The sequence below is a fragment of the Hyperolius riggenbachi genome, chromosome 5 (genome assembly GCF_040937935.1).
Source record: "Hyperolius riggenbachi isolate aHypRig1 chromosome 5, aHypRig1.pri, whole genome shotgun sequence".
NCBI classification, from domain to species: Eukaryota; Metazoa; Chordata; class Amphibia; order Anura; family Hyperoliidae; genus Hyperolius; species Hyperolius riggenbachi.
In genome coordinates this window covers 218,326,073-218,349,780 of record NC_090650.1, presented here as the reverse complement: position 1 = coordinate 218,349,780, position 23,708 = coordinate 218,326,073, and the positions used below count along the sequence as shown (strand labels likewise).

At 41.8% G+C, this 23,708-nt stretch overlaps 1 protein-coding gene across 2 annotated transcripts; it reads left to right on the top strand.

The window, feature by feature from the left end:
• FRRS1L (ferric chelate reductase 1 like) lies at positions 1–21,729 on the top strand. 2 transcript variants are annotated; one of them, XM_068234578.1, is made up of 6 exons: positions 1–105; positions 3,807–4,003; positions 6,642–6,726; positions 11,684–11,822; positions 18,781–19,027; positions 21,197–21,728. In XM_068234578.1, exons 2-6 carry the CDS (start codon positions 3,811–3,813, stop codon positions 21,367–21,369), a joined length of 837 nt encoding a protein of 278 aa, XP_068090679.1. In that variant the 5' UTR covers positions 1–105; positions 3,807–3,810; the 3' UTR covers positions 21,370–21,728. The 2 variants fall into 2 exon arrangements, with proteins under 2 accessions (XP_068090679.1, XP_068090678.1); XM_068234577.1 differs by lacking the exon at positions 1–105 and adding an exon at positions 503–607 and having other exon boundaries at positions 21,197–21,729.
• Positions 21,730–23,708: the final 1,979 nt, after the last annotated feature.

Sequence of the window (23,708 nt, the reverse complement as noted above, 5' to 3'; positions counted from 1 at the left end):
TACAGAAATCTAGCAGCTTATCTGAAAAAGAAGACAGAACAATTAATGTTAGTAGAATTTTGATGCACAAACAGAGAGAAGATCATAAAGCTCCTTTCGCAGAAGGTGGGTGATGAATATTTTTCAGTGCCATTTAAAAATGATTTCAGAGAATCTGCATGTGTTATATGGAAGAGCAATAAGCTATAGCAGCAATTCATTAACAGCTGCATGCAACCTCAGAAAAGGGAAAATAGTGGGAATATTTTCTGACATGCACAAATGAACAGTACTAAGATATGATAATTATAATCAGATATGTAAAATGTATGTAACGCTACAGAACACAGGCTGCTCAGTTTTATAAGGAGCGTGTTTATTGGGGTGATTCTCATTGCAGATTATGCTTAGTGATTACATGCTGCAGCTCAACATCGGGGTTATGTAGGAACACATCCTCTCGGTACATCCTCTCCATCCTCTCAGCATCTCTGCTTCCAGGAATCCAATCCGGTCACATGGCCGTGATGCAATCACAGGTCCTTTCTGCAGCAAGTGCAAGACGGGAGCTGCTTGGATGTATAGCTACACGGGGGATCAGGGAGAGCCACAGCTGCGGGGGAAGGAGGTAGGAGATGTGTCTCCAGTGACAATAGAGCCCATGTGTGCTGCAGGTCAACAGAGCCCCATGCATGTTTGCAGTACAAGCAGCCCAGTAGTATTCAGTGCAGGAGCTGTTTCAGCACCACGGACCAAGCAGCATAGTTGTGACGATTAATGTTACAATTTCTTACTCTGCCTCCTACTCTGAGTCAGTTGTATAGCTATACACTGATACAAATACATACATAAACACACACTGAGAAACACACAAAGCACAGTCACACACACACACACAGACACTGACACATGTACACACGGTGAAATACACCACTGACACAGACACACGGTGACAGAAACACTTACACAGTGACACAATACACAGTAACAGACACACATACATATACACACATTCTGATACACACACTGACACGCAAACACACAATGAATAACAGACACACCTACATATCTACACACACATTCTGATACATGCTGACACACAAACACACAGTGACAGACACACACACACACACACACACACATATATATATACATATATATATATATATATATATATATATATATATATATATTGACACACAAACACAGAGTGATAGACACACACACACACACACACAAACTGGCACACAAACACATACACACTGACAGACACACACATACACAATAACATAGGCACACCAGGAGTTGAGCACTAAAACATAGGCGCCAGACACAGAGCTACATACAACATGGCAACCCATAGCAAAATCCTAGGTGCAGAGGAGCAATAATGCAGACTCCCCCCCCCCCCCCCCTTGGAGGGGAGGCTTTTTCCTGTGTATTTATGCCAGCAAAGCAATATAAAGTCATACCCCCATGTTTCAGCTGAAATGACTGACACTTCATTATGATCACAATGGCCTCCACAACCACCACTTTGCCAGTAATTAACAGTATCGCAATATTTATAATAATTAATCACCATATTTATAGTGGTGAATAGACCTGGGGGTCTCTCAGTGCTTTCCATCTTCATAGCGGTGAGCTTCAATGAAAACAGTGGTCTTGGCTTCCAACACTCTGCTAGCCACTTTTCCTGTAGGTCACTACTTTAGAAAGTAGCAATAAATAGCTGCTTTGAGTCAATGAGCTGCTTACCACTACTTTTCAAATAATGGTTGTGGTGAGAACCAAGGTTTGTGAGTGACTGACAGCTACTCATTTCATGTGAATGGAGTTTATAATAAAAACGTTACCCTACCTGGGGCTTTTTCCAGCACCCCGCAGTCTATCAGGTGCCTCACTGTGGTTCCGTTCCCCTCCAGTGCGCCGCTGTCCCCTTCTGAAATATTGCTGACTACGCATGCTCGGCCCTGACCACGTGCCTCATTGATTACACTCTTATGGTCAGGGGCATTCTGCACATGTGCAGTTTAAGTTTTGACGAAATGTGCAGAATGCTCCCAGCCACAGGAGCACGATTAAGGGAGGCATGTGGCCAGGTCCTTGTATGCGCAGTAGCAGTGACTTACCATGAGAGAGATATTTCGGAGAGGATTGCCGCACACTTGAGTGGACCAGTAGCACAGCAATTTACCTGATAGACTGTGGGGAGCTGGGAAAATCCCCAGGTAAGTCAATCTCAACTTTTTCCCTTGCTCCAAGTATCCTTTAAGGGGAAGCTAATTTTGAAATCCTTATCATCAAGGGATACATCCTGTTTCCCAATAATACAATCATGGGATTATAAAAGCGTTCATAAGGATTATAAAGCAGATAATGCTGAAACACACACATTGTATTAAACCCCTACCAATGCACATGGTAGAAGGTGAGCATTGGTTAGGATTAGTGGTTAGGGATATGCACTATATATATTAGGAAAGTTAGTGTTAGGGGACAGGGTAGGGGGAGGATAGAAGTGACAGTCGTGGTTAGAAGGTTAGGGTTAGGTATAAGGAAGCAAAGTACATTAGGAGGGAGAAGGTTAGGCGTTAGGAAGAATAAATGGTGAGGGAGGGTGGTTTGGGCAAGGCCTCAGAAAAGGGTTCACTTTAGAGAACGAGGAGGGTTAAGGTTAGGTGTTAGGAAGGAAAAGAGCAATGTGTATTTACAGTCCACTGATGTGGGGAAGCACCACAAACACCAATGAATGGATCAAAGCAAAACTCTTGCAGAAAATCTGTAATACTACTTGACCAATATTATAACGTATGAATCACCTAGTGTACAAATTAATTAGCAACACTAGTGTCTGTTGTTGTCCATCCTATTTAATCAGTTTGTTTGGCAAACATTTGGTTGTACCTAACATAAGTCCCATGCAAGGTCCGTATATGTACATAGATCTACTACATCCCTTACCACAATAAATAAAGGTCTGCATTTTGCAGTATGCTTACTAAAAACTATAGATGTCATAATTATGATAACATTTAGAGCCATTGCCAGGATACATTCTTGAGGATGAGTAAACTCTTTCTCATGTAATTTTTAAAATATGTAACTAATCATCTCCTGCTTTCTGAGGTGAAGGCCCCACCTCTTTCCCATCATTATTTCCAGTGCCTTCTTAGAAAGTCATGTGACTTCTCAGAACAGTAGCTGTCAGGCATGCTTTAGGATAACCATATTTGTATATGTACCATATGTGTATGTCTCTCAAGTTCCTCATTAGCAAATGCCACTAGTTTGTGTTCTTAGCCTCATTATTTCCAGAATGGGGTGGTGCAGCCTAATGTCACACATTAGAGGGAGGCCTGTGAACATGATCACTGACTTGACCCTCATCTGTGAAATTAGAAAGGGGGGCAAGGCAGGCCATAGGACTTCCCCTGTTGTGGCTGTGTTTGTCAATTGCTGTAGTGGTGGAAGTCCCACCATCCTTTACTGGCACCCATTGCTGCACTGTATGCTCACAAGGTATATGACCAAGAGGGTAATGGCTTTAAGGGGCTCTTACAGACAGATACCCTGTCACACCTTGCAAGCCCCATTCCTATGCCAGTGCTCCAGGTGTTCCTTACTATTAGGGTACTATCTTCTATTATTAAAGAGAAATTATTTATTATAGAGTATTACATCACTTGAGTATCATCTTTCAGTTAAATGAGGTATCATGTTGGTTCCATCTGGTGGTTACTTTTTCATGATCAGATTTGAATAGTCAATAAGTGCATATAAAGAAGAGAATATTAAAAAAACAAAGTTTGCTTTGCTTTCTACAGTGTCATGATTCTGCTGAGCCTAAGCCTTGGAACTTGGCTCCTCTTCATATCATCAGCTTGGGCAAGCCCTGCAGATGAGAGTGCAACAAGAGGCGGGCACAGCGATCAAGCGGACTCTGGTTTGGATGAGAAACATCAGGATAGTTATGGCACTTTTGCTTCTGAATTTTATGACTTAAGATACCTATCGGAAGAAGGTCAGTGAATGAAACACTCACATACCCCTACCCAACAAATGATAAGAAGTCTTTCTATACAGAGTCTTGTCAGTGCAATGCATGGTTTACATCCCTTTATGTATCAGCAATGAGTGAATGGGAAGTCAGGTTTGGTATCATATATTGAACAGATGGCTGTATGTTTCCCCTCCAGTCCAGTGCTCAAATGCTGTTCTTAAAGTGACCCTGTAGCGAGAGGGATATGGTGACTGCTACTGTATACTTGTTTCCTTTTATAAAAAAAATGTCAGCTACCTGGCTGTCCTGCTGATCCTTTGCATACTGTAATACCTTATTCACTGACACAGAACTGGTATGTAGATCATGAGCTCTGATTAAAATATGACATTAGCTGCATGTTTGTTTCAGGTGTTGGATTCAAACAATGCTGAAGGCACAAAGATCAGCAACACAGCCAGGCAATGTCCAATGTTTAAAGCAAACAAATATATTAGCCTCCAGACTTGTTTCTCTAATAAATAGTACAGTATATATGCTGGTTATATAGTTCCATTACACCTATAATTCTGGGATTTTCTGAGTTAATTTCCCACACTATACTTTTATTTGATTGAAAATATCTGCCAATATACCGTAAATATTTTTGCATATACATAAACGCTAAGTTCTGTTTGCTACAAAAACTGTAAATGTAGCTTTCAATACATTACTGAGAGATATAAACAGTGAGGTAGGTATAAAAGCAGGTGCAAAGGAGACTATATAGGGAAGCGAGTAACCAATAAGGTTTTAGCTATTAAAGTACACCTGCTTTGGTTACGATGAAAGTTCCCAAGCAACTCCAGATTAAGAATAGTTGTACATTATCTTCTCCTGAGAATTATTGCTAAACTGCAGGAGAGACCAGAAGAACTTACTTTATAATAGAGGCACTGCAGCTGCTGCAGAGAAATGTTTCCACTCTTTGAGAAAAGGATAAAATTACTGTTACATGAAGTATTTCTGAATAGTTTTTTTACTTGTACAATGGAGCATTTCGATTTTGGTATCTTATTTGAAAATGTTTTGCCTAGTAAAAACTATTTTTAAATACATGTAGAGTTTAAACCCATTTCTAATGATCAATTTGATTGGACAGGAGATCTCAATCTGAAACTGCTCAACCTAAATGGTTAGGATAGCTGGACTGACCATCCATCCAGTGCTTACACTCGTCTATCTGTTTATGCTGTTAAAGGGGCACTATGGCGAAAATTTTTAAAATTTAAAATATGTACAAGCAGACAAATAAGAAGTACGTTTTTTTCCAGAGTAAAATGAGCCATAAATTACTTTTCTCCTATGTTGCTGTCAGTGTGTAGTAGAAATCTGACAGAAGTGACAGGTTTTGGACCACTCTGCAAAAAATGTGCTTCTTATTTGTATATGTTTGCACATATTTTAAATTTTACAATATTTCACCATAGTGCCCCTTTAAAGGGATACTGTAGGGGGATCGGGGGAAAATGAGTTGAACTTACCCGGGGCTTCTAATGGTCCCCCGCAGGCATCCTGTGCCCACGCAGCCGCTCACCGATGCTCCAGCCCCGCCTCCAGTTCACTTCTGTAATTTCCGACTTTAAAGACAGAAAACCCCTGCGCCTGCGTTGCCGTGTCCTTGCTTCCCCTGATGTCACCAGGAGCGTACTGCGCAGTTACAGACCATACTGGGCTTGCGCTATACACTCCTGGTGACATCAGCGGGAACGAGGACACAGCAACGCAGGCGCAGGGGTTTTCTGACTTTAAAGTCAGAAATTCCAGAAGTGAGCCAGAGGCGGGGCCGGAGCATCGGTGAGTGGCTGCGCGGGCACAGGATGTCTGTGGAGGACCATTACAAGCCACGGGTAAGTTCAACTCATTTTCCCCCGACCCCCCTACAGTATTCCTTTAAGAATTAATAGGCATAATCTGTTGGTATTTTGGTTATTAAACATCACAGTTTTTTTTAACATTTATTATGTTTAATATAGCTCACACTTTTGAACTTGAGCCTCCCAACTTAACAGACTCTGTAAAGTCCCTGGGGAGCAACAGTTAAGATGGGGGAGGGACACCTTGGGGGCCCCTACAGGCTCTGGGGCCATTGCCCATTTTTTCCTATGGTAGCTCTGGCCCTGCTAACCTGGGCCCATATGCAATTCACTTTTTCTCCCAAGTTTTCTCTTGGGAGATAATTTTTCATCTGTGATTTAAAACATCTTTTTAGCACTTTGCAATTGAAAAAGTACCAAAAAGTATGTGAAACCATACTGTACAAATTATTTTGAGTATTTGTTTGCTTGCTGGCAGTTTAAAAGGCATTTAATTACAAGTTGTGAAAACATCACCTAGGAGAAAACTCAGGTGAAAAAGTGAATTGCATATGGCCCTTGGTGTTTAGACGTTTGTGTGGATTCTAAGACAAAGGATGTTTCGATTTAGTAAGTCTAAACCCCTTGAGTATAATATATTTATGAATGTATAGATGTCTTAGAGATTAGAAGTTTGAGGAAAAAAAGTGACAAAAAAGGGAGTTTAGAAACAAAAGGTTTTCATAAGCAATGTCTTCATGACATTCAAGTACAAGGCTTTAGATAAACAGAATATGAATGTTTGTTTTGTTTTGTCTTTGCAGGTTATCCCTTCCCCACTGCTCCCCCTGTGGATCCGTTTGCAAGGATACGTGTGGATGATTGTGGTAAAACTAAAGGATGCTTTAGGTCAGTGATGATCAGCATGTGGCATAACGGGTAGTGTGCTATATACTACTGCTGTTGTTTTTCCAAAGAACTAAGAAAGGCTGCTACTACACATGCTGATTGTTGAGCAGCAAAACTTGTATAAAGAATGATCTCACCTTATATATTTTTCACCTTATCTATAAAAAAATGTCAGCACTTTCCAAGTAAAAACATAATTTAAAGGACAATTATCAAGCTTTAAGTTTTTTCCTAACTGCAACAAAGAATGGAAGGGAAAGCTTGATAAAAGAACGCAGCACTGAAAGTGAAAAATACATTGTCCCTTTTATTGAGTGGTTCCTGTAAAACATTGCCCCATAAGAACACAGATGCCGCCGGACGGCAGAACCTTACAGAGGTGATGTTGCTGTGTGTGTGGCAGAACCCAAATACTGGCCACCCCTCCAGTGTGAGCAACAAGCCGAGCGACAGCTGCTCCCAGATTGCACGAGGAATGAGAGACACCCTCTCTCACTCTGTCTAAAGGTGCCCATACACTCGTCAGATTGGCAGCAGATAGATAAGAAATGCATCTGATGATCTATCTGATGCGTTTTTAGAACATTTTTTACCAGGATAGAATTCCAATAGATTTCAGTTTGAAATCTATTGAAATTCGATCTGATGGCATTTTTTTGCCATCAGATTTCCATTAAGGCCAATGCAAACTGATAAGCAATCTCATCAGATCGACCTAAATTTTCCACCCTGCAAGTTCGATGGAAATCCATCGAAATCGATCGAAATCGGCCGTCGATCGGTCGATTGACCAACCGATTTGCAATCGATCGATCGATCGGGATCGATCAGTCGGCCAGAAAATCGGCTGAGTGTATGGGCTGCTTAAGAAGAAGGGAATAAGTATGCAGCACAAGCAAAGTTAATTCTATGCAATGGCAGACAGTCAATGCCAGTTACTTTTCTTGCCTTATTTTTAGTACTTTTGAGTGCTTAACATGTTTAAATAGTTAAAGTCAGAAACAGATCAAAGAGAATGACTTTGGTGGGAATTCAACAAAAAAATCAATATGGTTATGGCCAGCTGTAATGCCTAATACACACAGTAAGATTTTATGGCAGATTTCTTGCCAGATTGATTATTTCCAGCATGTCCGATCTGATTTCCGAACGATTTTGTGTTCACATCCATGGAAAATCGATCGGAAATCAGATCAGACATGCTGGAAATAATCGATCTGGCAAGAAATCTGCCAGAAAATCTCATTTTGTTTATTACACATTAGAGATACTATTGATGACTGTAAACAGATATAATAAACAGAATTTTTGAATGATAAACAGAAGTTGCGTATACAACATACCTTTTTGGAATAGGTTTTACACCTCTCTGTCACAACCCAGTGAAAGTTACACAATTTCCATTTTCTTCTGTTTTACTTCTCCCACGTTTAGTAGTAAAATTGTATAAGTATGCAGGTTTATCTTACTCTTACTGTATACAGGTTTACATCGAAAATGGTGTGGGCAAATTTGGGCTCAGAGTGAAGCCAAAAGACAGCTCACCCTGCTCTAGTTACACTCCTAATGGGGTGAAATAATATTACCTCACTGAGTTGTGGGGGGAAACAACTCGGGGGGACACATCATTCGGGCTCCGGCTATTGGTGGGCTAATTACGTTGTCTTTTTGCTAATTTGAGCTTTGGCTATTGCCAGCACCCAAATTAGTCAGTGAATGCCGCTATTATTATTATTATTTATTATATTTATAAAGCGCCAACATATTACGCAGCGCTGGACATTAATTTAGGTTACAGACAATAATTAGGGATGACATACAGCAATATGACAAGACAGGAATACAAGAAAACCAGATCACACAGCACAGTATGAGTACAAGGTACTGGATGGGAGCATGGAGATTAGGCAAGTTAGGTTCACTCAAATGCATAGCATGGGTTTACAGTAATGGAGGTGCATGATCAGGTAGGACACAAAAGGAGGAGGACACTGCCCAAAGGCTTACAATCTAGAGGGAGAGGTCGGGACACGAGAGGTAGGGGACCAGAGTTCAGCTGTGGGTTTAGAGCAATTGTGACGGGTGGTAGGCCAGAGTGAAAAGGTGAGTTTTGAGGGCCTTCTTGAAGGTGTTGAAGGAGGGGGCTGCCCTAATGGGTGGAGGTAGGGAGTTCCATAGTGTTGGAGCGGCTCTTGAGAAGTCCTGGAGGCGTGCATGGGACTGGGTGATGCGGGGGACAGTCAGGCAAAGTTCATTGGAGGAGCGGAGTGAGCGGCTTGGTGTGTATCTCTGAGTAGGTTCAGAAATGTAGGTTGGACATGTTTTGTGGACGGATTTATAGGTCAGACACAATATCTTGAATCTGATTCTGGACTGGATAGGAAGCCAGTGGAGGGATTCACGGAGGGGAGCCGCCCTGGTGGCGCGATGGGAGGAGTGGATAATTCTGGCTGCTGCATTCATGATGAACTGCAGTGGGGCTATTCGGGTCATAGGGAGACCAGACTTTAAGGGCATTGCAGTAGTCGAGGCGGGAAATTATGAGGGCATGGATGAGGAGTTTGGTGGTGGCAGAGGTCAGGAAAGGGCGAATCTTACAGATGTTACGAAGGTGGAAGTTGCAGGACTTTGTGAGGTTTTGGATGTGGGGAGTGAAGGAGAGTGCAGAGTCCAGGGTGACACCCAGACAGCGGGCTTGAGAGGTAGGGCGAATGGTAGTGTGGTTAACAGTGACCTGCACATCTGGGAGATCCAGGGATGACCAGGGTGGGAAGATCATAAATTCCGTTTTGTCTAGATTTAGTTTCAGGAACCTAGTGGACATCCAGGAGGAGATAGCAGATAGGCAGGAGGAGACCTTGTCCATGGTAGTGGTGGATATGTCAGGGGTGTGGAAGTAGATTTGGGTGTCATTTGCATACAGATGATAGTTAAAGCCCATGGAGGAGATAACCTTGCCAATGGAGGATGTGTATAGGGAGAACAGTAGGGGGCCAAGGACCGAGCCTTGGGGGACTTCCACTGAGAGGTGGTTGGGGGTGGATGAGGTCTCATTGAAGGAGGTTGTGAAGGAGCGGTTGGAGAGGTAGGATGAAAGCCAGGTCAGGGCGAGATCGTGAATGCCCATGGACTGGAGGGACTGGAGGAGTAGGGGATGATCTACTGTATCAAAAGCTGCTGAAAGGTCAAGGAGGAGGAGAATGGAGTATTTACCTTCAGCTTTAGCTAAGGCAAGGTCATTGACCACTTTGGTGAGAGCCGTTTCGGTTGAGTGGGCAGGCCGAAATCCAGATTGCAGTGGGTCTAGTAGTGAGTTGGCATTGAGGTACTGGGTCAGGCGTTTGTGAACCAGACGCTCAAGGAGTTTTGAGGCAAAGGGGAGGAGGGAAATCGGGCGGTAGTTGGAGGGTAGCGAGGGGTCGAGGGAGGGTTTCTTGAGCAGGGGCAGTACTGTGGCCTGCTTGAAGTCTGTGGGGAAGGTGCCTGTGGATAGGGAGAGGTTGCAGGGTAGTGAGGACTGGGGCCAAATCCGTGAAGTGGGGCTGAAGTAGATCAGAAGGGATAGGGTCAAGGGGGGAGGTAGTGGTATGGGAAGTCTGCAGTAGGTGGTTGACTTCCTCAATGGTAGTAGGAGTGAAGGAGGTGAGGGGAGGATAGGGTGGAGGAGGAGTTGGTTGTGAGCGAGTGGAGGTGAAGATTGGAGATTGGATATTTCCTGACGGATGGAGACTATTTTGTTGGTGAAGTGGGTGGCTAAATCTGTGGCAGAGAGGGAGTAAACGGAAGGGGGGGGGGTTAAGCAGGCAGTTGAAGGTGCCAAAAAGATGCCGGGGATTGGAAGCTTGTACTCCAATGAGCTTGGTAAATTATTCCTGCTTCGCATGAGCAAGGGCAGTGTGGAACTGCAGCAGGTTAGTCTTGTACTGTAGGAAATCCTGGTTTAGTCGAGTTTTCCTCCATTTTCGTTCAGTGGCACGTGTTTCCCTCTGGAGGTTACGAGTATGGGTTGTCCGCCAGGGCTGGGGGTTAGGGGGTCGGTTGTGGCGGAATATTTGTGGAGCAGCTTTCTCTAGGGCTGATGAGAGAGTTTGGTGATACTGAGCTGCAGCAAGATTAGGACAGGTTAGGGTGCGGAGAGTGGAGGAGAGGGCATGGAGGGAGTCAGCAAGGACGCCAGGGTTGAGCTTGCATAGGTCTCGCTGCCATCGACCAGGTGGGTGGGCGGGGAGTTTGGAGGTGCCTTCCGTGAGGAGGTTGAAGGTGAAAAGGTAATGGTCTGAGGGTGGAAATGGTGCGATGTCAAGGTCTGCAATGGTGGTGGATTTAGTGAATATAAGGTCGAGAGTGTGACCTGCAGTGTGAGTGGGGGCGTTGGTGTGTTGTACTAGGCCATGTGAGTTGGCTATGGTGAGTAGCTGGGTCACAGCAGAGTTCTTGGGTTCATCGATGGGAATATTGAAATCCCCGAGGATGATGGTGGGGAGGTCAGAGGAGAAGATGTGTGGGAGCCAGGAGGCAAAGTTGTTGAGAAATTGTCGTATGGAGCCCGGAGGGCGGTATAAGACTGCAACAATGGCTGGGAGGGGATTGTAAAGGCGGATAGTGTGGGCCTCGAATGATGTGAATTGTAGGGAGGAAGGTGGAGTGAGGACACGGAATGTGCAGGATGGGGAGAGGAGCAGACCCACCCCTCCCCCTGGCCTGTTGACTGGTCTGGGGGTGTGACTGAGGTGAAGCCCCCCGTAGGAGAGGGCGGCCTCTGTGGCAATCCGCACTACAGCCTATGGTGGCGCACAAATCATTGGCGCAGCGATGTGCCGATATTAGCTGTCTCATTATACAGTGAGGTAATGTAAAGAGGTGGCTATATGCCTCATTGTTAGATTTTTATGTAGTAATTTCTTGGTATAATGAATCACTCAGTTTTCCCTGATGCTTGAATGTTTCCTGATTTCAGATATGGCAAGCCAGGATGCAATGCAGAGACTTGTGATTACTTCCTAAGTTATCGTCGAATTGGTGCAGACGTCGAGTTTGAGCTCAGTGCTGACACTGATGGATGGGTAGCTGTTGGGTTTTCATCAGACAAAAAAATGGTACGTATTAAAATATATGGACCATTATTTTCTGGGCAAATCTGCTCACATTATGTGTATTTTCTTGAGAAAACCTGCACAATTATGTGAATTTTCTGGGGAAAGGGTCACCAAAACTTGGGCCCACTGTCTTTGCGTTGCACTTTTCAAGGGAACCTGAGGTGAGAATAATATTGAGGCTGCCATATTTCTCTCCTTTTAAGCAATACCAGTTGCCTGGTTGCCGTTCTGGTCCTCTGCCTCTTATTCTTTCAACCATAGACCCTGAACAAGCATGCAGCAGGTCAGGGGTTTCTGACAATATTGTCAGAACTGAGAAGATTAAAGGGATACTGTAGGGGGTCGGGGGAAAATGAGCTGAACTTACCCGGGGCTTCTAATGGTCCCCCGCAGACATCCTGTGTTGGCGCAGCCGCTCCCCAATGCTCCGGCCCCGCCTCCAGATCACTTCTGGAATTTCTGACTTTAAAGTCAGAAAACCACTGCGCCTGCGTTGCCGTGTCCTCGCTCCCGCTGATGTCACCAGGAGTGTACTGCGCAGACACAGACCATACTGGGCCTGCGCTGTGCGCTCTTGATGACATCAGCGGGATCGAGGACACGGCAACGCAGGCGCAGTGGTTTTCTGACTTTAAAGTCAGAAATTCCAGAAGTGAACCGGAGGCGGGGCCGGAGCATCGGTGAGCGGCTGCGCGGGCACAGGATGTCTGCGGGGGACCATTAGAAGCCCCGGGTAAGTTCAGCTCATTTTCCCCCAACCCCCCTACAGTATCCCTTTAAGCTGCATGCTTGTTGCTGGTGTAATTCAGTTTATTACTGCAGCCAAATAGATCAGCAGGGCCGCCAGGCAACTAGTATTGTTTAAAAGGAAATAAATATGGCAGCCTCCATATCACTCTCACCCCGGGATCACTTTAAATTACAGTTAGCTCCGCCCTTATCCGGTCATTGCCACGCCCATTTTTTCTATCCACGCCCATTTTTTGCCACGGCGCGCGAAGCACCGCAGGTTATAGCCGCACCCATTTTTTGCCGCGACGCGCTTCGCGCGCCGCAGGTCAGGGGGGCCCACAATTGATATTTTGCACAGGGGCCCACTGCTGCCTGCGTCCGCCACTGTGTCTTGAGGTAGATTAAGCTTCAGTAGTCAGACTGTACTAGTAACTGGTTACATTCTACTTCATTTTTACATTACATCCTGTACTAGGTAACTTACAAGAGCCAAGCTGTATTAAATAAAATTCTACCTAGAAGTCATTTTTGTCATTCTTCTTCTACACTTGTATCAGCCAAAACATTAAAAATACCGCCAAACATTGTGCAGATCACCCCTTTACCACCAAACTACTCTGGCCTGTCAAGGTACAGTCCACCTCTGATGGTGTCCTGTGGAAGCCGGCAGTAGCACATTAGCAGCAGATCTTTCAAGTTCCCCAGGTTGCAAGGTGCATCACACTTCTTTTTCCATCAAATCTCACAGATAAATTATACACATGCACCTGAACATTCAAATGAGCCCTCCATGGATTTTTTCTGCTATGTACTAACCACTGATCAACCCACAAGACCTGCCATTTGGGGTTGTGGAAATGTTCTTACGCAATTGTTTAGTCTTGACAATTTGACCCATCCTTTTTTGTTAATTACTCAGAGTTTTGCTTGCACATTTTGCTTGCTTCCAAAAGATCACATACAAGAGCTGACTGTTCTTTTACTGCTCGATATATCCCATCCCTTTACAGGTGTCATTGTAAGTAATCAGTGCTATTTGCTTCAACTGTGGTTGGTTATAACACAGTAGAGTCCCAGTTATCTGAAACTCAACTAACCAGAAGTCTCAACAAACCAGCCCAAATCACCAGCAGTACTCACAGTGGTGATGGTCAACTTCTTAGGCTTTGAGGACTTTTCTGAGTTTAAGGACGACTGAGAGTCCCCCAAATTTAATGTACTTGCATTTACTGTATTTTAACATTTAATACAGAGTTAGAGGTATGTATATAAAGTGGGGTGTAATACTGTACTAGGCAAGCTTTTTAATAAATATGCCACAGAGCATCTACTTCATATGCTGTGAGTTTAATTGCTATAGTAACACGCGTTACTAACAAGCATTGCCTTAGCAATGCTCACAGTACTCGAGTATAGTGGGTTATGCGGATAGCTTGAATCACAGTGCACTACTGTGGTAGTACCAGTAATATTGATGTGCGCTGTCTCCACATGGCAATATTAACACTAGTTAGTGCATCAGGCCCCTAGTGCTTAGATCTATCCCCCCATGTTACCTAATGCCTAACACTAACCCCCCCCCCCCCCCCAGATGTCTAATACTAACCTCCCCCTCCAGCCACTATTATAGCTGATCATCTACAAATACACAATCAGCTACAATATTCCTTCACTACTTAGTATCCGATTGCCTACTTCAGTGCGTGATTGGTTACTAGCACTGGGTCGGGCACCCAACTTACCATCTGGGCGCCCAATTACCAATATTGTGTGCATGCGTCTTTTAGACACCTGCTTATACCCGCACTAAAATAATCTGTTCTGGGCAAAGTAACTAGGTAAAAGGAAATCCCTAAAGTGAACCCTCCACAAAACTCAACAGCAGAAACTGAGTGGATAATGAAAAACCAACATCCAGAGGTTTTCTTCGATAAGTCAAAAGTAGCTCCACAAATATAAGTTACTAAAATCTAGTAGATATGAAAGTGAGAGGAAACTGAGCTCCAGAGCCACTCCCTCTCACAGCTACCACATGATAGACCAATTGGAGGTGGAAGGAGAGGGGCAAGGTTGACTTGTTTTAAACAAAAGTTAAAAGAGAACTATAGTATATGCTAAGTAAAAGGATTCTTCTAGTTTAGGATATGCTAAATAAAAGGATTTGTCTAGTGGTACATCAGTTATTGATTTCACTTCTTTTAAAAACTGTGTAGCCCTGCTACAAATAGTGCAGCTTCTTTAATTTAAAAAAAAAAAAAAAAAAAAAAACATGTATTTTTATTTCTGGCCAGCATCAGCTATGAGAATTAGTGCTGGCACAGGCTGTATTTACACAGAGCAAGCAGCCAGCACTCAAGATGGCTGTTCTGCTCTCAGTCAGGGGGCGGGTGTCAGTTACACAGGTTGGGAACGCCCCTCCAGCTGAAGAGGCAAGCCCTCTCTGATTTTTACCTCAGAAGGTGACACAGGCAGCGTGAGGAGAGATGACAGAGACCAGAGGGGGAGAAACTGAGCTGACAGAGAGAGAAATGGCATTCAGTAGCAGAGGAATTTAGCTCACTGATGACACACAGAAAGGGGACCATGAGAGACATCTCCCTGAGTCAAAACAGGGAGACACCTCATCCACAGAGGAGTGAGAGATAGCTCAGCAAGGCCAAGGAGACCACTTCAGGAAAAATTGACAGATAAGTGAAATTTCACCACACAGAAACACAGAAAGAAAATGACAGGAGTTTTCCTAATAGTAATGACACAAAAATCAGACTGTCAAATCAAATCAGCTAAATATTCTTCGTCTGATTCTCTACAGTTAGATAATATATATACAGTGTGTGTGAGGAGAAGAAATGTTGTCATAGCAACACCAGAGTACTGTATGATGTGAATTAATGACTGTGCTTCCCTACCTGTCACCACAGAGCTGATCAGTGAGAGAATCTGTGTGTGCACTCACTGGTACTGATTATTAATCTGTCTCTCCACAGTAAAGCCAGTCAGCCTGTGTTTGAATGCATTTGCTCTGTACATTGACTGTGCATATGCCTCAAGAATAATCCCCAGTGTGGCTCTGCCTGATATGAGTGGAAAAGACACTTACCTGACGATATTTTTGGAGTGTTAATCTCTCTGTGTGGAGAAAAGAGAATAACACATTAGTAAAGAAATTTATCAATTCATGGGAGAAAAATAGGAACTTACCCGTGAACAGATCTGTTGCTGTGTTCTGTGTGTTCTGCAAGTGAAGTGATTGCATTTAGAGCTTAAACCAACCTGCAGTGAGAAGTAATAAAAGGAGAGAATTGATACTTACATATGTGACATACAGGAAAAAGAAAAACTTTGATAACAATAAAGGGAAGAAACTTACTTCAGAATTATTGAACTGGCATATTGGAGTGTGCTGCATGTAAAGTAAAGTAAGGTTATTATAAGCTATCATCTGCTTCAGGAAAAGATCTTTCATCAGCAACTTATCATCAGTTCTTTTAAAGGGGTACCCCTACTCCATGATCATATACAGGTTTAAGTGTGAATATGAATTCATAGCCACTGTATGGTTAGATAAGACTTTTGCAAGGAACTGAAGACTGTTATGGTCATTACCATACAGTAAGGACTACTTCGAGTCAGTCACTACTTATCTACCCAACCAGAAGCATTAGTCCATTTCCTATTTGGTTTCTCTCAGGTGTATTTGTTCACATACATGTATGCATACATATTTTTAGATAGGAAAGAGAAAACTGTATCGCTATAGACGTATTGAGAGTGAGATGAAGAAAAAGGTCTGATGAAGATTTGTGAAATGTGTATTTGCTGTGTTTTGTTCTTTGTTTTTCCTACAGGTGCAGGAACTTCAAGCAAGGTCCACGTGCAGTAGCCTCTAATGATATTTCAGGAAGTAACCTTTTTCTTTTCAGGTGCTAGATCTTCAAGCAAGAAGTGTTAACTCTGAATTTGTTGCTTATTTTACCTCATTAATTTAGTGTATTTCAAGGGTGGTCTTGATATTGAGGATTTCAATTGGGGGTTTGTATTCTTGTTCTGCATGTTAGTGGACATTATTTCTTTGTTTGCCAAATAAAATCAATTGTTATTTTTCACCAATTTATCCTCCTGGTCAGTCGCTGTCCTTCCGCTTTAAGAGTAATAAGGGAACTCTCTCCTTGTGATAGTAATCGATTGGTCGGTTACAACTGTATTTCCCTTGCTTTGAATGATTGTTGAACACAACATTTCTACTGCTAAAAAGTTCAACACAAAGACAAGATGCACAGGGCTCCATCTGCAGCAATACAGTGTGGGCATGAAATGGTAAATGCGGATCTGTTCAGAGATTTACAGGTGAACCCACTGATGCTTGCTTACAGGTCAGGTTCATTGTTGGGGTGTGCTCTGGGATCCAGCTTATGATGAATCTATATGGGGGTTGAGTTGAATATGCAACAGGGTCAATCATTCCTACATCACTATGGAAACAAGGATGCTCTTACTGCATGCTAAGGTGAATGCAAGCAGTAGAAAGCAACTTGCTAATCAACACAATTTACATTTTAACAACCATCATTACACTGGAGATTTACCATCTCTACATTCCTTTTAATGATGTTTACAATGGATACATGAACCCATGTGAAATAGAATAGGTGATTGAGGAATTAACATGCTAAATAGGAAAAAATACATGTATTATAAAACAACTAAGTAAAGCCACCAAAGATCTGAAAAAGGAAAACAAGTAAAATATTACTCAAAGTAGGAACCCCAAAGGGAGACAAATGGCGAGAAGGAGAAGTCTTCACTAGAAGAACTACTTTTTAACTCCAACTACAAGGTCAAAAGGTGGGAGAAAGTGATAAACAACCAGAAAGATTCACAACCAAAGGCATTTCCAAGAAAGTACAAGTTAACGTTCAAATAACCATAAGAAAAGCAGTCTGTTGCTGAGGCCAAGTGGGAACATGGTCTCAGTAGACAAAATAAGTCATGTTCTTGTTAAGGTAAAACTTAAGCCCTGTTTCCACTTTTCAGGGGATGGGAACTATCAAGAGTCCTGCAAGTCTCTAATGCCTGGTACACACGATACAATTTCCTGTCAGATTGACAATCAAATTGATTACGGTATTTCCAACAGGTCCGATCTGATTTACCATCATAAATCTGGTCAATTTTGTATAGAAGTGATGAGAAAATCGATCAGAAAAATGATTCGAAATCAGATTGGACCCATCGAAATTATCAGTTCAATCGTCAGTCTGACGGGAAATTGCATGGTGTGTACCAGGCATAGCATGTTGGATAAATCTAATTAATAGATCCCTTTTCTTATTTGAACGGATCTAGAGGGTTTATATGTGTTGTCATCTTGTGGTTGTACCTTTGCTGACTTCAGTGTAATTTTTCTTAACCCTATTATTTTTTTCTAATGTGTTTTAAGTTACACCCACCAAGCCTCACCAAGCTGCTCCTGTTTGCCAGCTACCATAACCTAGTCATGTAATTTTGGTGGCAAGATTAGTAAACCTTGAAACCGTCTTTTATGTGGAAGACATACAGTAAATTGCAAAAGATCTTGTGTGGGAAGTGTTTTACTTGTTGTCTACAGCAACCAGCTTTTTACTGTTTCAGTTGCAAATGAGCACTTTAAAAGTGATAGCTGGAAGCAAGGACACCATTTAGGGGAACAAACATTCTCACATATACTGAATGAGGCAAACCCAGGGTACTGAGCCATAGACTTCTATAGCCCCATGAAAGACTAAAAACATACAGTAAATTAGACTATCTACAGACTGCAAATAAGAAAACATATTGTAAGAATGCATTAATTACCCTAATACTCGGGGCATTAGTGTGCCTAATGCAGGGTACACACGATGCATTTTTCAGTCGATTTTCCGTCCGATCGATTTCAGATTCAATTTCCCGATTGATTTCCGATTCGATTCAGTTATTTTTTCTTATCTATTTCCATTAACTTCTATGAGAAATCGATCAGAAAAACGATAGAAAATAAGATCAGACATGTCGGAAATTATCTATTGAACAATCTATCTAACACAAAATTGTATGGTGTGTACCTAGCATAAGATATCTGGTAAGAACAAGATTGTTTCAGAGATCTTGTAGCACATTACTGCTTAATTCTTATTGTAACTCATGCCTAACACGGTACAATACTCGGTTGCTGAAGGTATGCATTAATGAGAGCTTTCACTTTTAGGGAGGAGATGATGTCATGGCCTGTGTCCACGATGATAATGGGAGAGTACGCATCCAGCACTTCTATAATGTTGGTCAGTGGGCTAAAGAAATTCAAAGGAACCCTGCTAGAGATGAAGAAGGTGTATTTGAAAACAACCGTGTAACGTGCCGTTTTAAACGCCCTGTGTATGTTCCCAGAGATGAGACAATAGTGGATTTGCACTTAAGCTGGTACTATTTATTTGCCTGGGGACCAGCAATTCAAGGTAAGAAATGTGCAATATTTTATGGATCTATACCCTACAATTGATCTTTGCATGAAGCTTTAGTAGACAGCAATATTGTTTGTTACCCAATTGTTCTGCAGTCATTTTCTTTACCTTCATTCATTGAAGAAAAAGTTTTAGATCTCTTGTTCCCTGATTCGTTGGTCATACTTAAACGACTAAATGCATGCCAGAAAATATGCCTTAGTAGAGGATGCCTCTATATGAAGCAAGCTGAACATACTGTATATCAATGATGACACCCTTGATTCAGGACTCAACCCTCCAAAGGTGTAATATACAATGGAATATTTAATGATACATAGCGGTAATACAGCACACAAGAAAGCACAACGTTTTGGGCAGAGGCCCTTTCTCAAATGCTCCTTGAAAACTTGTGAAAGGGCCTCTGCCCGAAACGTTGTGCTTTCTTGTGTGCTGTATTACGGCTATGGATCAATAAATATTCCATTGTATGTTACACCTTGGAGGGTTGAGTCCTATGTGGAAGCTGCAACTATCTGATTAATGTCGTGAGGTTGATCGGCCTCTCACCACACTGAACTCCCCATGTGATATAGACATCCTCTGTGGCCAGCAGGTTTCACACTATATTACCTTTGATTCAGGAGTAATTTTAGTGGTGATAAGCAGAAAGTTCTCCTTACGTTTAAATCTTAATTGGCCCACAAAGGTATTTAAATTTAGTCTATCAAAGCCTTAAGCAGTCGCTTATTTAACTATCTGTTAACTAAATGATGGGCAGAATCATGTTTTCCCTTCCTGGGTCAATGCAAAAATTCAGTTTTACCCTACTCAAGAATCAGAAATGAGACGTGATACCTTCACCTGCCTGACCTCAGAGATTTGCAAATCAGTCACCTGACCAATTCAAGGAGGATGTCTGCAGAATAAAGTGTTCACCTTTAGAAGTAAGATGGAAATTCTCTTACCCTGCAAATCTCCGCTGACTTAGAAAATGTAAGCTGAGTCAGTCAGCTGTCAATCAGTTAGCAGGAAACTAATTCTAATTGCAATCAGGTGGATAAAATGAATATGAACAGTATATAGAAGCAATGCAGTTAACAGAAAGAACATTTCTTGGGCAAAATATGCCCACACAAACACAGGGGATGTATACAAACTCTATGCAGATAGTACCTTGGCCCAGATTTGAACTGCCTCTGTTTAGACACTATTTCTCAACAGATCAATAACATTTACATGAACAGAAAACTCACGTAAAGTTTAAACAAGTCACATAAATAGTGTACCTTGCATCATACATGCAGCGCATACATTGCCTGTTATACAAGCAGCATGTGTGTTACATGTATAATGGGAGTTTTGCTATTTACCTAATGTGCTACATTGACTGCATACAGACCAGCAAGCTTCACCTGAACTCTCTGAGCATGTAAGTTTTATTGATCATTTGTGAGTATACCTGTATGTTTCTACACAGGGAGGCAGTTTGAATCTGGGCAGAACACAATCTGTATGGTGTTTGTTTGTTTTGGGTTTGTGGGGGCATTGCTCTAGGCACACTGATTTCCTCCCATATCCCCCCAAAATTCAGATAAGTTTGTATTGTTGCTCAACATTAGTAGTGAATTAGCAATTGTGTGATTTTAATCTCGTAAATTTACCCTTGGTGATAAAAAAATATTCCATCCTGTCATGAGCATATTTCCTTTACATTTCATCGCTTAAATTTAATCTTGGCAAGTTGGAATGCTAGATTTCTATGTGATTAATCCTATTATTGGAGATCATCTGAATTCTGCTCTTTGGTAATCTTTGCCTGGTATAAAAGTTGTCATGGCCTACTGACAGCAGGTCTTCTGCCATTATACAGCTAATGAAAGACAAGTAGGCTTATCCTGGTGAGTATCTCCACCTCCTATATAATAAAACCCCTGACGCTGCGTCCCCGTGTCCTGTGCCTAGCACGCATGCACACAGCCCGCGGGCGTGTTCATGCGCGACCCTGACTTCGGTCAGGGTCGCGCATGAACACGCGGCCGTGGGTGCTTGCGTGGGTTGCAGCCATGCCGGGATACACAACAGTGTACAAAGGGGCTAGAGGCTATTTGAATGCCAATGGATTTTGTTTGCTAGACATTTTAACATCACAACCTGATTTCTGCATTTTCTATGGCATTTCAGGTTCCATAACAAGACATGATATTGATGCCCCTCCAGTCTCAGAGAATGTTGTGAGCATATATCGATATGAGGATATTTTCATGCCTTCAGCAGCCTACCAGACCTTCTCATCTCCTTTCTGTCTTCTACTGATTGTTGCTTTGACCTTTTATTTGCTGATGGGAACACCATAAGGCAGCAGTTGTTAACCTTTGGATATGACACACAATATAAGGACGTTTTGTGGTCTGTGTTGTGATTGACATTTTATATTCTGCTGGGACAGCTGGGTTACATGTTGCAGGTTATTCCAGCACTATTGCTTTGCTAATACCTAAGGTATTCGTGGACATTATGCAATCAGCAAAATGTGCCAAGACAATAAACAAAGTAGGTGTTAAATTGCTTCAACCCTTGTTATTAACCTTATCCAGTATATCTATTGTATATTATGTCTCTTACACTATATCGCTTTTTTGTTGCACTTGCTGGACATTTTAGAGTTGAGTAATGCTAAACTGCATATCTCTATATTGCAGATATCAAAATCTTGTATCTAGTTTCTTAACAAAAATATTCTATAACAAATATATATATACACAGTATATATATATATATATATATATATATATATATATATATATATATATATATATATACACTGTATATATATGTATATATATATATAAGTATATATATATATATAAATATATATATATATATATACAGTGGTGTGAAAAACTATTTGCCCCCTTCCTGATTTGTTATTCTTTTGCATGTTTGTCAAACTTAAATGTTTCTGCTCATCAAAACCCGTTAACCATTAGTTAAAGATAACATAATTGAACACAAAATGCAGTTTTAAATGATGGTTTTTATTATTTAGTGAGAAAAAAAACTCAAAACCTACATGGCCATGTGGGAAAAAGAAATTGCCCCCTGAACCTAATAACTGGTTGGGCCACCCTTAGCAGCAATAACTGCAATCAAGTGTTTGCGATAACTTGCAACAAGTCTTTTACAGCGCTCTGGAGGAATTTTGGCCCACTCATCTTTGCAGAATTGTTGTAATTCAGCTTTATTTGAGGGTTTTCTAGCATGAACTGCCTTTTTAAGGTCATGCCACAACATCTCAATAGGATTCAGGTCAGGGCTTTGACTAGGCCACTCCAAAGTCTTCATTTTGTTTTTCTTCAGCCATTCAGAGGTAGATTTGCTGGTGTCTTTTGGGTCATTGTCCTGCTGCAGCACCCAAGATCGCTTCAGCTTGAGTTGACGAACAGATGGCCGGACATTCTCCTTCAGGATTTTTTGGTAGACAGTAGAATTCATGGTTCCATCTATCACAGCAAGCCTTCCAGGTCCTGAAACAGCAAAACAACCCCAGACCATCACACTACCACCACCATATTTTACTGTTGGTATGATGTTCTTTTGCTGAAATGCTGTGTTACTTCTACGACAGATTTAACAGGACACGCACCTTCCAAAAAGTTCAACTTTTGTCTCGGCGGTCCACAAGGTATTTTCCCACAAGTCTTGGCAATCATTGAGATTTTTTTTAGCAAAATTGAGATGAGCCTTAATGTTCTTTTTGCTTAAAAGTGGTTTGCGCCTTGGATATCTGCCATGCAGGCTGTTTTTGCCCAGTCTCTTTCTTATGGTGGAGTTGTGAACACTGACCTTAATTGAGGAAAGTGAGGCCTGCAGTTCTTTAGATGTTGTTCTGTGGTCTTTTCTGGCCTCTCGGATGAGTTTTCTCTGCGCTCTTGGGGTAATTTTGGTCGGCCAGCCACTCCTGGGAAGGTTCATCACTGTTCCATGGTTTTGCCATTTGTGGATAATGGCTCTCACTGTGGTTCGCTGGAGTCCCAAAGCTTTAGAAATGGCTTTATAACCTTTACCAGACTGATAGATCTCAATTACAGTACTTTTGTTCTCATTTGTTCCTGAATTTCTTTGGATCTTGGCATGATGTCTAGCTTTTGAGGTGCTTTTGGTCTACTTCTCTGTGTCAGATAGCTCCTATTTAAGTGATTTCTTGATTGAAACAGGTGTAGCAGTAATCAGGCCTGGGGGTGACTACAGAAATTGAACTCAGGTGTGATAAACCACAGTTAAGTTATTTTTTAACAAGGGGGGCAATCACTTTTTCACACAGGGCCATGTCGGTTTTGAGTTTTTTTTCCTCACTAAATAATAAAAACCATCATTTAAAACTGCATTTTGTGTTCAATTATGTTATCTTTGACTAATAGTTAACGGTTTTTGATGAGCAGAAACATTTAAGTGTGCCAAACATGCAAAAGAATAAGAAATCAGGAAGGGGGCAAATAGTTTTTCACACCACTGTATATATATATATATATATATATATATATATATATATATATATATATATATATATATATATATATATATATATATATATATAACAAGGTTGTCAAGTCTAATGTTTGCCGCTGTAGTATTCCACTAGAATAAGGGATAAAGAAAAAAATCAGTCTAGTTTGCGTAGTCCTTCTTATCGTTA